Source organism: Ictalurus punctatus, chromosome 5 (genome assembly GCF_001660625.3).
Source record: "Ictalurus punctatus breed USDA103 chromosome 5, Coco_2.0, whole genome shotgun sequence".
NCBI lineage: Eukaryota > Metazoa > Chordata > Actinopteri > Siluriformes > Ictaluridae > Ictalurus > Ictalurus punctatus.
In genome coordinates this window covers 14,468,252-14,483,545 of record NC_030420.2, presented here as the reverse complement: position 1 = coordinate 14,483,545, position 15,294 = coordinate 14,468,252, and the positions used below count along the sequence as shown (strand labels likewise).

At 35.5% G+C, this 15,294-nt stretch overlaps 1 protein-coding gene across 1 annotated transcript; it reads left to right on the top strand.

Moving 5' to 3' along the window:
* Positions 1-64: 64 nt before the first annotated feature.
* Positions 65-14,050, top strand: polb (polymerase (DNA directed), beta). Its single transcript, XM_017467387.3, has 14 exons — positions 65-341; positions 1,616-1,673; positions 1,855-1,921; positions 2,070-2,144; positions 2,371-2,429; positions 2,506-2,555; positions 2,647-2,698; positions 2,805-2,859; positions 2,945-3,017; positions 3,161-3,231; positions 6,382-6,468; positions 6,550-6,617; positions 7,697-7,836; positions 12,997-14,050. Exons 1-14 carry the CDS (start codon positions 281-283, stop codon positions 13,089-13,091), a joined length of 1,011 nt encoding a protein of 336 aa, XP_017322876.1. The 5' UTR covers positions 65-280; the 3' UTR covers positions 13,092-14,050.
* The last annotated feature ends 1,244 nt before the right edge of the window (positions 14,051-15,294 follow it).

The following is a 15,294-nucleotide window of genomic DNA, read 5'->3' as shown; positions in this document are numbered from 1 at the left end:
TGCTTCATTCCGAAGGGCCCTTTGAAGTGGCCAGTTTTGAGCACTTTGGAACCACCCTTCGATATGGCGACCATGATTGTTCTCACTCCGAAGTGCCCTTCGGAGGCGGATTTATCCAGTTTGGACCGCAGCGATCTACGGCAACAGTGACGTCCTATTGTTGCGACGAGCCATGAACAACCGCTTTGTTTTCATGCTTTAACCGCCGTTCGACTCATTTGTCGGACAATTAAATAAAAACACCCCTAAGTGATTCCGTACTTATTCATTAAGAACAGCGATGAGCAAACGGAAAGCACCGCAAGAAACTTTAAACGAGGGAATCACGGACTTTCTTATTGGTAAGCTTTGGGCTACCTTGACAGTCCAAACAAAGAGTGCTTATAGTTGGGTAATTAGCTTGACAATGTTGTGTGGATGTTGTTCCCCGCTGCGGTCTGCGCATTTTACACTGCCGTCTGTATTAAATTTATTGATTACATTTAGTTTTAATGCATTGTTAAACAAATAAATATTGTTGGGTAGCTGCATGTTTTGATAGGGCTATCCCAGAATAACAGACTGGGATAGCCCTAACTTCTAAGTTTCACAAGCTTTCGCTTTTGTTTTCGCTTTTTTTCCGCTTTTTTTTTTTATTACCGATTATTCATTCATTCTAGCGCAAGGGATACATTTTTGCAGATACAGGTCTTGTGCTTCAGTTAATCTTTACATACGGAATGGAAAATATGATCGCAGAGACTTCGACCATGCCATGGTTGTTGTTTGACTAGTATGAATATTTCAGAAACTGCTGATCTCCTGTAATTGTCAAGGATATTCACACTTTCATACTCAACTTTATTTACACAGAAAGCGCAGAATTGACAGTTTGAAGAACCAGTTGATTCAGGATTTAGAAAGTAGTTTAACTGTAAGATAAGAAAAATAGAAAAAAATAGTTACCAGTATAACTATTTTGTCCTTGCTCATACCTCACTGATCCTAGGAATGACTGCTCTGGGAATGCCCATGCAAAAAAACCCATACTATTCTGTGCATGTTTGGTGACCTGTAAAGGGGACGTCTTCGCCATACCTCCAGAAACGGCCATTGTATGTCGTGGTACTGAAACCCATGGAATTTAGTGAATGTCAAGAGGAAAATTACCATACCAGTTTTGAGTTGACAGGAGGGCTACTTTGAGGTGGATGGGCTACAACAATAGAAAACCACATCAGGTTCCACTTCAGCCAGCCAAGATCTGAAGCTATAGGAGGCACAGGCAATTGATTGTAGAAATTGGACAATTGATGAAAAACTGTGAAAAGCCTTGCCTACTAATATGGATTACAACATGCTTTTTTATAGTAGCAAGAGGGTAACTGTAAAATAATGCCATATGGCAGCAGAGAAAGTTTTTTTTTTTAATACTGTTTGAATAATGTGAAAATTGTGAGTTTTTCAATTTATTTCTGAATATGTTCACACCATATTTGTTATATTTTATGAAAACAAAATGTCTTAATCAGAGAATAGTCTTTAGAATATTTTTGCTCCTCTTTGTCCTACTCTACATTTCTGAACTGCCTCTTTATCACCCCCTCCTCTTTTTTGTATTTTTTTTTCTTTTTAGAATTGGCCAATTATGAAAAAAATGTAAATCGGGCTACCCATAAGTACAATGCATACAGGTAAATCAACAACATCAATCACTTATTCAGACAATATCGTTATTTGGTGCATTTTCAGTGTTGGCTACCTTTTGGTAAACTATTTGTAGATCGTTTAGGTTACTGGTAAAAGTCTACTTCAGTAGTGATACTTGAATAAACTGCAGCTGTGATGCACACTGTGTTCATGCATTCTTTTTAGAAAAGCTGCTTCTGTGATTGCTAAGTACCCAAATAAAATCAAGAGTGGCAATGAAGCCAAGAAACTGGTAAGTAAGCAGTGTTTGCTTATTATTTATCATTTAATATGGTCTGTTGATATTTGTAGAAATAAAAAATAAGGACATTGTCACCTGTAGAATAATATACTTAGAACGGATGAATTGTTGTTATAAAAAAAATTTTCTGTGCCTTTAGGATGGGGTTGGTGCAAAGATTGCTGAAAAAATTGATGAGTATTTAACCACAGGGAAACTCCGCAAACTGGAAAAGGTCTTAAGTTCATATGTATTTGGCAAACAGGTTTATCCAAAGAGTACTGAGCAGTTGAGTGTTAATGCCCTTGTGCATTGGTCTGAACATTAAAGTAATGCTTACACTCTTGTAAGGACTACTTATATTTATCAGACTTGTATACACATACATCTTCATAGCTGGCATAAGAAAAAAAACAAACTGCATGTGTTGTCTAATTGGTGTTTTGTTTTATCATGTGTAGATTCGCAATGATGACACCAGCTCCTCTATCAACTTTTTAACTAGAGTGACTGGAATAGGGTAGGTTCATTTTGATTTGCATAACAACTATTTTTGTTTAGTTATACTAATTCTTTTTCATTAATTTTCTTTTTAGCCCAGCTGCAGCTAGGAAGTTCTATGATGAAGGTGTCAAGACCCTAGATGGTGTGTCTTCTGTATTTTCACTACATTAATTTTTGTTCAATTGTTTACGTCAATGGCCACAGCCTTGTTTTTTCATTGGCCTCCTTTTCAGATCTAAAGAAGATTGAACATAAGCTGAACCATCATCAGCAGATTGGCCTTAAGTAAGTGTGTAATCTTAAATCTTAAAGATTAAGCCAATAATATAGATTGATGCTTTTTGTATATATGTTTTCATAGTGGTATTTTATTTATGTACTTTTTATAAAGATATTTTGAAGAATTTGAGAAGAGAATTCCCCGCTCAGAGATGGAGAAAATGGAGGTAGCTTATGTTAATAATGTCTCATCATTTCAGCATTTTTAAATGAAATAAATGACCATATTATTGTTTCTGGATGTTTTTCCAGGCTTTAATATTACAAGAGTTGGGGCAGCTCGACCCGGATTACATTGGCACCATCTGTGGCAGCTACAGACGAGGTTAACTACTCTGTAGTCATAAACCATTACTATACTTTACAATTGCTAGTTCACAGCTCTGCAACAATATAAAGAACATTATTTTCTCTCCACACACTGCGTATTAGGATAAACACTTTGAATATAATCTCTGGCATTTTCAGGTGCACAGTCGAGTGGTGATATTGATATACTGCTGACTCATCCAGACTTTACCTCCCAATCTCAAAAACAAGTAAGTACTCAATGATACACAAGTTATTATTATATACGTATTAACAAGGTTAATGCGTAGTGGTGGAATTATATGAAAAAGAGGACTATGCATTCATCTGTAACTCTAGAGTGCATTATGTACAGATGAATATTATGGATAGATTAACCTTTCTTTACTTTTGTGTTTTGGCAACATTTTAGTTTTTAAAAAGAGAAACGGACACGACTAGTTCAGTAGTTAGGGTACTGATCAGGGAGTTAGACATTTTAATGGCTGACAGCATTCAATGGCTGTCTCAATTGCGAAATCCTTCCAGTGCACTGGAATGTTTGCTCCCTAAAGAAACCCGCAAAACCCAGGGAGCATTGATGCTCACTATTTTCCCTTACTGGAAATGAGGTCATTTGATTTAGCTAACAAATTTATATGGCATGTAAAATTTAAATATTTTTTAACTTTTTAATTTTTGGTGACGTTTATGTAGTCATGTCGCCGGAAATTCAGTTATCAGTGTCCCAATGTGTAGTGAGCCATGGTCCTTGCCAGTGCCCCGAAAATTTATGACTTACACTCACCGTACACTTTAATAGGTACACCTAAACACCTGCATATTTATGCAGTTATATAATCAGCCAATCATGTTGCAGCGGCACAATGCATAAAATCGTGCAGATACAGGTCAAGAGATTCAGATAATATTCATATCAAACATCAGAATTGGGGGAAATAGTGTGATCTCTGGGACTTAACCGTGGCATGGTTGTTGGTTGTTGGCTAGTTTGAGTATTTCAGAAACTGATGATTTCCTGTGATCTTCACACACAGCAGTCTCTAGAGTTTACATAGAATGGTGAGAAAAAACAAAAAGCAGATGGTCTACAGACTGAAACACCTAGTTGATGAGAATGATCAGAAAAGAATGACCAAACTGGTCTTAGCTTACCGGAAGTCTAAAGTAACTCAAATAAGCACTCTTTACAATTGTGGTGAGCAGAATAGAACTCAGAATGCACAACATAACAACCTTGAGATGGATGAGCTACAGCAACAGAAGACCACATCAGGTTTTGGGCTGGAGCTAACGATTATTTTCATAGTCGATTAATTGGCCGATTATATATTCTTATTTTCTTTCGATTAATCGGATGGGGGGGGGCAACCTTCAGTACCTTTTTTTTCTTGTTTATTTTAAATAAAAATCCACAAACTGAGTATTACAAATTTAAACACTCATTAACACAACTGTTTGTCCAATTGTGTGTGTGTGTGTATATATGTATATATGTGTGTGTATATATATATATATATATATATATATATATATATATATATATAGATAGATAGATAGATAGATAGATAGATAGATATAGATGGATAGATATGTATAATATATTAGGGCTGCAACTAGCGATTATTTTCATAATTGATTAGTTGGCCAATTATTTTTATTTTATTTTCGATTAATCTGATGGGGAGCAAACTTTCAGTGCCATTTATTTTTTCATTTAATTACTTTAATTATTAATTTCTTTACACAACTATTTGTCCAATTATATAAGACTGAAAATAACCCAATACACACAGATACACACCAGAATATACATGATTAATTTAGGACTGTAGTTTAATTCGGTGCTTTTTGTGCATCCATAAAAAATAATGCATAAGCACTAAGTATTTATGCATTACTTTTTATGGATGCACAAAATGCACTGATTCTACAGTCCTAGGAATCCCTGGGTGATTGGTAGAACCTGTCATTCCCCAGGGTTTGGTTCAAATACCACTGGTACAAATGCCAGGTTCAATTACATTTTATTGTTGATGTGACATTTAATTTGACTCTCTGAGTTATCTTTTGTTTATTTTATCCATCAGTGTGACACTTGAACTTGTCTACCACTCATAGGTTTTTGCAAATTATCATTTCATTTGTAAATAAATTTAAAATAAATCCATCAATGAACGATTGTTAGCTCAGCTAACGTGATATTTGTGAATGCACGTGAATAACTAAATTGGTTAATTTTAAAACATCTCATTTGAATATTTTTTGATACATTTAACAAAAAAATAAATATCATTTAAACATTTTTAAAACTTTCCTACAGACCCCCTGCAATTACACCACTGACCACTAGGGTAAACACTGCACTAGACGGTAGAGTACACCATGCGTAGTGTATAGTACGTCATTTGGGACACAACTTTAGTTTTTATTCTTCGAAGTGTGTTTTTTCGAACAGAAGTAACGTAATGAATAAATGTACCGCGCGCAGTCCGACTAATCGATGTGTGTGTGTATGTATGTGTGTGTGTATATATATATATATATATATATATATATATATATATATATATATATATATATATATATATACACACACACACACACTGCTTTTAGACATATTATTTTACCGTTTATCACCATGTCTACATTCCGAGTGAGGAGCGACATGGTCTCGTTACTAATAGATCACTTTTGTTATAATAAACAACAGAAATTACACCACAAGCGCTCAAATACAGCATATAATGACAAAAACTGGAAATAAACAATCTTTTAAGCAACTCGCACCATTTATTTATTTTCGTTCACTCTGGGTATTCTACTAAAGCTAGCAGCATCGAATTACATGCGCCGTCGACTGGGAAACGGCTTATACTTCCGGTTAGTAAAAAAAACGTGTTCCATTTGAGATGATACTACCTTTCTAAAAGTCATACCAGTCTGGCCATTTTACTCTGACCTGTTTTATATTGTATTTTGCACCATTCTGTGTAAGCTCTAAAAAAACTGCTCTAAAAAAACTGCTGATCTCCTGGGGTTTTCACACACAGCAGTCTCTACTCAAGCCAGCCCATTTGGCACCAACAGCCATGCCACGTTTAAAGTGACAGAGATCACACTTTTTCCCCATTCTGATGTTTGATATTAATATTAACTGACAGTGTTGATCTGTATCTGCATGTTTTTTTTATGCACTTTGCTACTGCTACATGATTGGCTGATTTGGATAACTGCATAAATAAACAGGTGTACAGGTGTTCATATTAAAGATTTCTGGGTTGTAACACAAGGAAATGTGGAAAAATTCAAGGGGGTGATGGGTGGAGTGCCTTGTTTTGCACCTTTTTTCCCTCCAGTCTTATTCTCTTCTCTACTAGCCCTGGCTGCTCCATGCAGTGTTGGAGCACCTTGAGTCTATTGGCTTTGTCACTGATACTTTGTCCAAAGGAGATACAAAGTTCATGGTGAGAGCAGTCCACATCCTCTTTCTCTCATTGTCTGTCTCTTTTTCATTCTAATAGAACTTAATGCTTGTTTTACTTCAGGGTGTATGCCAGCTGAAAAGAGGAGTCAAGGATGAGAAGGATTATGATCATCGCCGTATTGATATCAGGTGCATAATAATAACTAACCATTTTGTCATCAGTATACTTCAGCTGAAAAGACTGTGTCCACCATGAATGTTTCCTATTTATCAAAACTTAATTAAACATTAAATATTATTCAGTTAAACCATATTTTTGTGGTGGAAATCACAATCCACATTATTATTGGGGCCTCTGTGGCTAAGGTGGTAGAGCAGGTTGTGCACTAATCATAGGGTTGGCGATTCGATTCCCGGCCCACATGCCGAAATGTCCTTTGGTAAGACACTGAAACCCACGTTGCTCCCGATGGCAGGTGTGTGTGAGACTAGGTGAATGAGAAACAGTGTAAAGTGCTTTGTAGAACCGCTAAGGTTAAAATGTGCTATATAAGTGCAGACCATTTACATTATTACTGGATCCATTATTAGTATATCCATTTATTATTTTCAGGGGTCTAAGCACCAAAGTCAACTCAGACCTAATATGTTCTATTGGTGGAAAGCTCAGGAATAGAAAGCTATATGGATTCAAAAAATATGACTTGGAAAAATTTAAATGATGCTCAAGAAATAAAGCTGTGGTTGAGAGTTTTGCGCTTTCACCTGGTACTCAGATGGTAACAGATGCAGTCACATTGATGTCACCATACCATTGGTGACTTTATTTATTACTTAGGTATACTACTTGGTGTGCATTGTTCAGCCGTGGGATTAATGTGTGTAGTGGAGCACAACCCACATTATAAAATGATCTTCTGCAAGAAGCTTGTAATAGCATTTTTCTACCAGAGATTATTTTTAAATTAAATTAATAAAATTCTTCTATTTATTAAAATATGAGAATTTTACATCCTGTAACTTTAAAATAAAATAATTCTTAGCTATTTGAGAAATTGCAGAAGGAAATTTAAATACTGTTTTACATAGTACATGCTTTGTTTCTTTTTTTATTGCTGTGTTGCACAATTAAATAATATAATCATGTAAAGATGCATACCTTTTTATGAATTATATAAAAAGATATTTTAGAGACACTTACTCTGAGCTTTTGGTTTTACTGTGAATACACTGAATATCATTATATCTCATTATCTTTATATCTGTAGGCTTATTCCTAAGGATCAGTATTACTGTGGTGTGCTCTACTTCACTGGGAGTGATATATTCAATAAGAATATGAGAACCCATGCGCTTGAGAAAGGCTTCACCCTTAATGAGTACACTATTCGTCCACTAGGAGTAACTGGTAAGAAAATATCAATAAGGAAAGAAATAACTCTTCTCTTACTTCAGTCTGTTAAATTTGCCATTCTATTCCATCTGACCAAGATTATCCTTCTCCTTTTGTTTTTAATGTTGTGTGAAATTTATTTATTTATTTATTTATTTATTTTTTTTTTTGTTCTTGTGAAAGGGCTTGTAAATCTCTTTTTTTTAAAGAGAAATTTAAAGCCTTCTTTTCAGCTAAGTTCCACTGTACTCCCTTTTCTTTACTCAAAAAATGGAATATGAGATTGAAATTAACTGTGTTCACATGGCAGGTTTTGCTGTTTTCTGCTCTGATCTATTCTGATGGTTTTTCTTTCAAGTTTTACATCTTTTCTCAGCCTAGGTATTTTGAAAGTGACATATTTGGACAACCAAATATTTGCTCATCTTTGAAACAGTGCCTATTAATAAACTTGATAAACTTGAACAAAACCACAAGGAAAATTTACTTTTTCAATCATTTACTTAACAGAAATATCAATAGATGTGATACTTATGTGGAAAAAGTAAGTACACCCTTGGCTTCAGAAGCTAGTATTGCCCCCTTTAGCAGAAATAACTTCTTGTAGGTGTTTTGCACAATTGTCCACCAGGCTTGATGGAATTTTTTACCACTCTTCCATGCAATATTCATTCAGTTGCAAGATGTTTGAGGGTTTTCTTGCATGTATTGCCCGTTTCAAATCCCCCCACAACATTTCAATGGGATTCAAATCTGGGTTTTGACTAGGCATTCCATAAACCGCTATTCCTTGGTGGATTTGCTAGTGTGCTTAGGATCATTATCCTGGTGAAAGGTCCACTTTCAGTTTAGCTTCAACTTTGGACAGATGGCCTCACATTATCTTCAAGCACTTTTTGATATGATGCAGAATACATAGTTGAATCAATGAATGCAAGCTGTCTAGTACTTGAGGCAGCGAAGCTAACCAAAACAACTATGGTGTGGGTTTGCTTCACTGCCTCAAGGACTGGACACCACCGTGGTACACAGTTGGTATGAGGTGCTTCTCCTAAAAAGCTGTCTTTAGTCTGCATCAAAATGTCTGCTGTTATGGTTATTTCTCATTTTATTTATATTTTATGAAGTTATTATAATATCTATTTTTTATATTAAATGATTTAACTAAGCACATTTTCTGTCTTTACATTTTATTAGTTTTCTGTTTGTTTGTTTATCAGTTGTTCCTTTTAGATCGGTTCCCCAGTACGTCTGCTCATAATATTGTTTTTTGGGGGACTAAATCAAAACATGGAAATTGGAGTTGACTTTTCTGATGATATCTGGCAACCTTAAGTTTAAATGACGTGACTACGCTATGTATTTGAGTTAGTGAAGAGTGTGAAGGAGAGCAGCAGCGTACGCCTTCTGAACAGTTGCTAATCTTGATTATTAAATAATTCCTCAACAATCATAAAGAAGTTTGAATTAAACCTACCTTGTAGCGTTAGAATTATTATTAATTTACTCTGCCCGACACCGCTGTGTCTACATGAGCAGGTGAAAGTTCTGGTCATTTTGCGGGATCAATAAAAGATGGCGGTTTGTGAGATTGGGAAGTTGAGAGAAGCAGATAATGTTCAGTGTTACTCTTGTGATCATAGTGGCTTCTCTGCAGTATTTCCACACTTGTTTGGTTGACTGAGGTGATGAAAAGCAGCGTGAAAGTAACTGTTGTGCGGTGTAGATGTATTTAGGACTTCCTGTAGTTTTCATTCCGATTGTATTATACAACTCCGAACAGGTCACTCGCACCGATGCAAATAAATATTTATTCACAGTCGCACAAAGTACTTTTCAGTCGCAAACACGGGTGAAATGGTTGCACTGTAGAGCCCTGAGTTTATCTGCAAAGTTTTTTCCTGTTCGCTGATGTTTAATGTCCCTGACAACCTCTGTAGTGCCATTTAGCATCGTGCTAGTGTCATGATTTCCCCTCGCACAAGCGCTGGAGCTCGCAGCGAAACTGGCAGCTCGAGTGCTAAAATGCTAACCCCATTTCTGGGTTTTGGCACTACAAAATGACGTCATCCCTGAGCCACTCTATGGTGATTGCCTGAAAGTGTAGGAAGCGCTTGATTTGATCTGCAGCGGAGTTTTCTATTAGCAGAGAACAAACTTTAAATGTTAATATCGCAGTCGATCATGTTCATTTAATCGTGGGCAGTCAAAATCGTAATCACGATCGATATTCGATTAATTGTGCAGTCCTACTTTGAAATAATATCCACAATCTGAGTGTTACAAATATAAACTTCAGACTAAAACTTTACACAACTGTTTGTTCAATTATATAAGACTGAAAAAGAACCCAATACACACACGCACACACCAGAATATATATTATTCACTTAGGACTGTAATTTAATTCTGTGCTTTTTGTGCATCCATAAAAAATAATGCATAAATACTTATATATAATGTAAACTTATATATAATATAAATTATAATTTTTATATATATATATATATATATATATATATATATATATATATATATATATATATATAGAGGGGTGGCTATGGATCAGGTGGTAGAGCGGGTTGTATAGGTGGCAGAGCGGGTTGTGCATCCATAAAAAATGATGCATAAATACTTATATATAATGTAAACTTATATATAATATAAATTATAATTTATGTATAGGGGCGGCTATGGCCTATATATATATATATATATATATATATATATATATATATATATATATATATATATAGGGGCGGCTGTGGATCAGGTGGTAGAGCGGGTTGTCCATTAATCTTAGGGTTGGCGGTTCAATTCCTGGCCAGCATGACTCCACATGCCGAATTGTCCTTGGGCAAGACACTGAACCCCAAGTTGCTCCCGATGGCAAGTTAGCGCCTTGCATGGCAGCTCTGCTACCATTGGTGTGTGAATGGGTGAATGAGACTTGAATGAGCGCTTTGGATAAAAGCGTTATATAAGTGCGCCATTTAACATTTTATATATAAGTATTCATGCATTATTTTTTATGGATGCACAAAAAGCACAGAATTAAACTACAGCACTAAATTAATAATAAAAACTCACTTTCACGGCACCTTGTGGTTTCTGTTACTCACTGCCTTTAGGCATATTATTTTACTTGTTTACTTTTGATCGTAGTGTATTAATTAGACATTACAGATCTTACTCGTGCTCCCACTGTGCATCACCGCGTCTACAGAGCAACGCGGCCTCGTTACTATGCGCAGACCAACTAATCGATAATGAGATTCTTTGATAGCGATTTTCATAATCGATTATTATCGATTTTATTGATTGGTTGTTTGAGCTCTAGTTTTAATTAGACATTGCAGATCTTACTTGCGCTCCCACTACGAGTGAGGAGCAACGCGGCCTCTTTACTAACAGATCACTTCCGTTATAATAAATAACAGAAGTTACACGCAAGCACGCAAATACACCATATAATGACAATAAACTTAAATTAAACTAAACCTCTTAACCATTTGAGACAATATTACCCATCTAAAATTCATACACTAGAACAGTAGTTCTCAACCTTTTGTGAGCTCTGGACCCCTAGCATATTTCGAACAATCCACAAGGACCCCCTCACTCCACAACAATTACAAGCTTTATATTTAACAGTCATTTCAATATATGTTACTTTATTTTATTAATATTTAATATTAATAATATTAACATTGGACATTCAAAATTTAAACAAAACATTTCAAGATTTTATTTTTTACATTTTATTGTTGTGACATTTAGTTTGATACTCTGAATTATCTTTTGCTTATTTTATCCATCAATGTGACACTTGAACTTCTCTACCACTCATAGGTTTTTGCAAATTATAATTTCATTTGTAAATAAATTGAAAATAAAATCCATCAATGAACGATTGTGATATTTGTGAACGCGAATAACCAAATTGGTTAACATATCTCATTTGAATATGTTTTGATCCATTTAACAAATATATATATATATATATATATATATATATATATATATATATATATATATATATATATATATATATATATATATATAAATAATATATTGATTGTTTAAACATTTTTAAAACTTTCCCACGGACCCCCTGCAATTACACCACTGACTACTAGGGGTCCACGGACCCCCGGTTGAGAAACACTGCGCTAGACAGTGGATTACAAAGTGCATAGTATAAGTATATGGTACGTCATTTGGGACACAACTTTAATATTTACTCTCCGATGCATGTTTTCAGAACAGTGGTAGCGTAATGAGTAAACGTGCCGCACACAGGCCAACCAATGGATAATGGGATTTGTTGACAACGATTTCCATAATTGATTATTTTATTGATTAGTTGTTGCAGCTCTACATTATTCCAAAATGCCTGGTCTTTGCCTATATGCTTATTGGCAAATTATAGTCTTCCAAAGGCTTTTTCCTCATTTGCAGGTCAAATTTGTTCAATCTGTTTCTGATTGTAGAAGCATGCACATTGACACCAACAGTTGCAAGTAGATCCTGTGATGCAATTTTGGGGTTATTGGAGACTTCTTTTTGCATTAGATGGTGTGCTCTTGGGTTGAAATTGCTGGGACGGCTAGTCTTGGTTGTTTGAAATGTGCGCCAGTTGTAGATTATTTTCCTTACAGTGGAATGATGTATTTCAAATAATTTGGAGATCTTTTTAAATCCTTTGCCAGACTCATAGGCATCCACAACCTTTTTTCTGAAGGCCTTACAGAACTCTTTAGTTCTTGGCATTATGACACCACACACCTCAATAACAAAGGGAACACCAGACACTAAATTTGAGGGGTTAAATAAGACAGGTTCCACCTGCACTCTCTAAGCAGGTTCTAAACACTGGCACCCAATCATGAACACCTGATTCTAATTTTATGGATTTGAAGGTGTGATAAATGTAGTGGTGTACTTACTCTTTCCATGTGACTTATCTGTTTTTTGTTTAAATTGTGAAAATTACTACAAATTGTCAATTTTATGTGTCATTTGACCAAGTGTATCAACTTTATTAATAGGCAGTTTCAAAGAGGATCAAATGTTTGCTTGTCCAAATTTGAAAAAAAAAAAAAGCCAACAATTTCCATGGGGATGTACTTATTTTTTCACTTGACTGTATTTTCACCCCATGCTGTGTTGTAGGTGTGCCTGGAGAGCCCTTACTGGTGGACAGTGAGAAGGACATTTTTGACTACATCCACATGAAATACAGAGAGCCAAAAGAACGCAGTGAATGAAAAAAGCAATTGAGAGGTTTTTTAGTAAACTTGTTGATGCCTCAGTGAAATAGTCTTCAGTGGCATAACACAAATTGTGTTTACAGAAGCAAGGAAAGTATGTCGGTATGGGTAAAAGTATGGGTTGGATAACTTTGTGTTTTTTTTTTTTAATGATTTAGATTTTGTTTTAGTTAAACCATATCAACAATAAGTTTGTCATTTAAATTATTTTATTTGTTTTCAGTTATTCAATATTATATATTTAGGAAAGTACTTTTTTGAAAACTATTATTTTAATAATTGGCATTCTTTATCAAGGTGTTTTATTGTGGAGGACAAGTACATTTCCAACAAACTGTTACTTATTGACACATGACAACTTATGTCATCTTTTAGAACTCTTAGGAAATGAGATGCAACTTAAAGTACTCATGTATTATTGTAGCAGGTTTTAGTACTCATTCATATTTATATTGACTATTAATGTTCATGCGATTGGCAGTGGAAATGTGCAACATTTGATTTGACTATTAAACACCACAGCCATAACGGATGGTTTTCTTAAAGCTTGTTGAAAACAGTACTGTGGAAATATTTTCAGTTAGTATTTTACACCTGAAGTTAGGGCTGCACGATTATGTCCAAAATGATAATCCTGATTATTTTGATCAATATTGAGATCTCAATTATTTTTCACGATTATTAATTGATTTTAGTGACGACATATTTTTATTGCACTTTCACATTTATTAAGTTTTCTCATGCCACGATATAACACACAAGTAGGCATGAGAAAACTTGAGCTGGTCAATTATGACAGAATTTAGGAACATAGTGTGAGCCATGACAAATTAATTTACCTTCGGATAAACTAAATTTAATATTTTCAGCTGATTTTACAGACTGTATGCAAACAAAACAACTGTTAACCTGTTCCACCTTGTAAATAAATACAATAAACATCAATGTTCAGTGTTTGAAGTCTTCTCCTCTTAAATATAATTAAAGCTACACTATTAGACATTTTCCACTGTCATGGTTCTAGGCTAGAGTCAGTTCTCGAACTGCTCTGTGTATATTGTGTATATATCTGAATAATCTCATATAGGATGTTATTGGGTGAGTTCATTTATCCGTCAGATGCAAAGCACTTTAGTGTAATGGTGTTTATTAGGGATGCACTGATCAGGATTTTTACAGCCGATACCGATCCAGATACCAATCTTTTTTTGTTTAAACTTTAATCAGGAGGTCTGTCATAAACAGTTAAATGTAAGCTCTCTGCTCATGGTTATGTAATAAGGGTAAAAACCATGTAGTGGCATGCGGAGTCATATTATAGGCGTGGACAACTTCGGGCAAGTGCTCTGGCCAACGGTGTTTCTTTTCTGGAGACAATGTGCGTAACAGGTTGTGCAGGGTTTGGTTGTACCATTCACATTGGGCATTTCCCTGAGGCCTATAAGGAATCGTACGAGTCTTTTTCACCCCATAGAGTCTGCACAGCAATAATCTCGTTTTCAAAGTTTCTGCCTTGATCAGAGTGTAGCCGTTCTGGAACTTCATACTTCATAAACCACTCTTTCAACAAATGTTTTGCTGTAGTGTCTGCCTTCTGATGTTTTGTGGGGAATGCCTGTGTGAATTTTGTAAATACATTGATAACAATGAGAACATTTTCATGGCCGTCAGAAGCAGGCTCTAGGACTGTGAAATCGACCACAATCACCTCTAAAGTCCTGGAAGCTAGAAATGCTCTTACAGGGGCGCGTACTTTGGGTTGAGGCATTTTGGTGAGGATGCAAGGCCGGCACTTCTTTACTCATTCCTCCACATCTTCATAAAGACCAACCCAAAAACACCTCTGTTTCAGCAAACTCATGGTGCGTTCAATGCTCTGATGCCCCTTACCATCGTGCACGCTACTCAACACTTGGTCTTTCAAGCACTCTGGTAGCAACAGCTGCCAGCAGCCCCCATCAGAAGAGTCATCTACATCCCAATACAAAAACCCTTCCCTTTCTCTTATGAGAGCCCATTGCTTCAAAAGACGTTTCACTGACCCAGCTAAGGTCTTCCTTACCGGAAAAACTGGTCTTTCCTTAATATACCAAAACCTACTGAATTCTCTGATAACGGGTCCTTTTTTTGAAACTCAGTCAGCTGTTCTTTGGTATAAATGTGAGTGTGAGAAATGTGTGAATGAGTGTTACCTTGAATG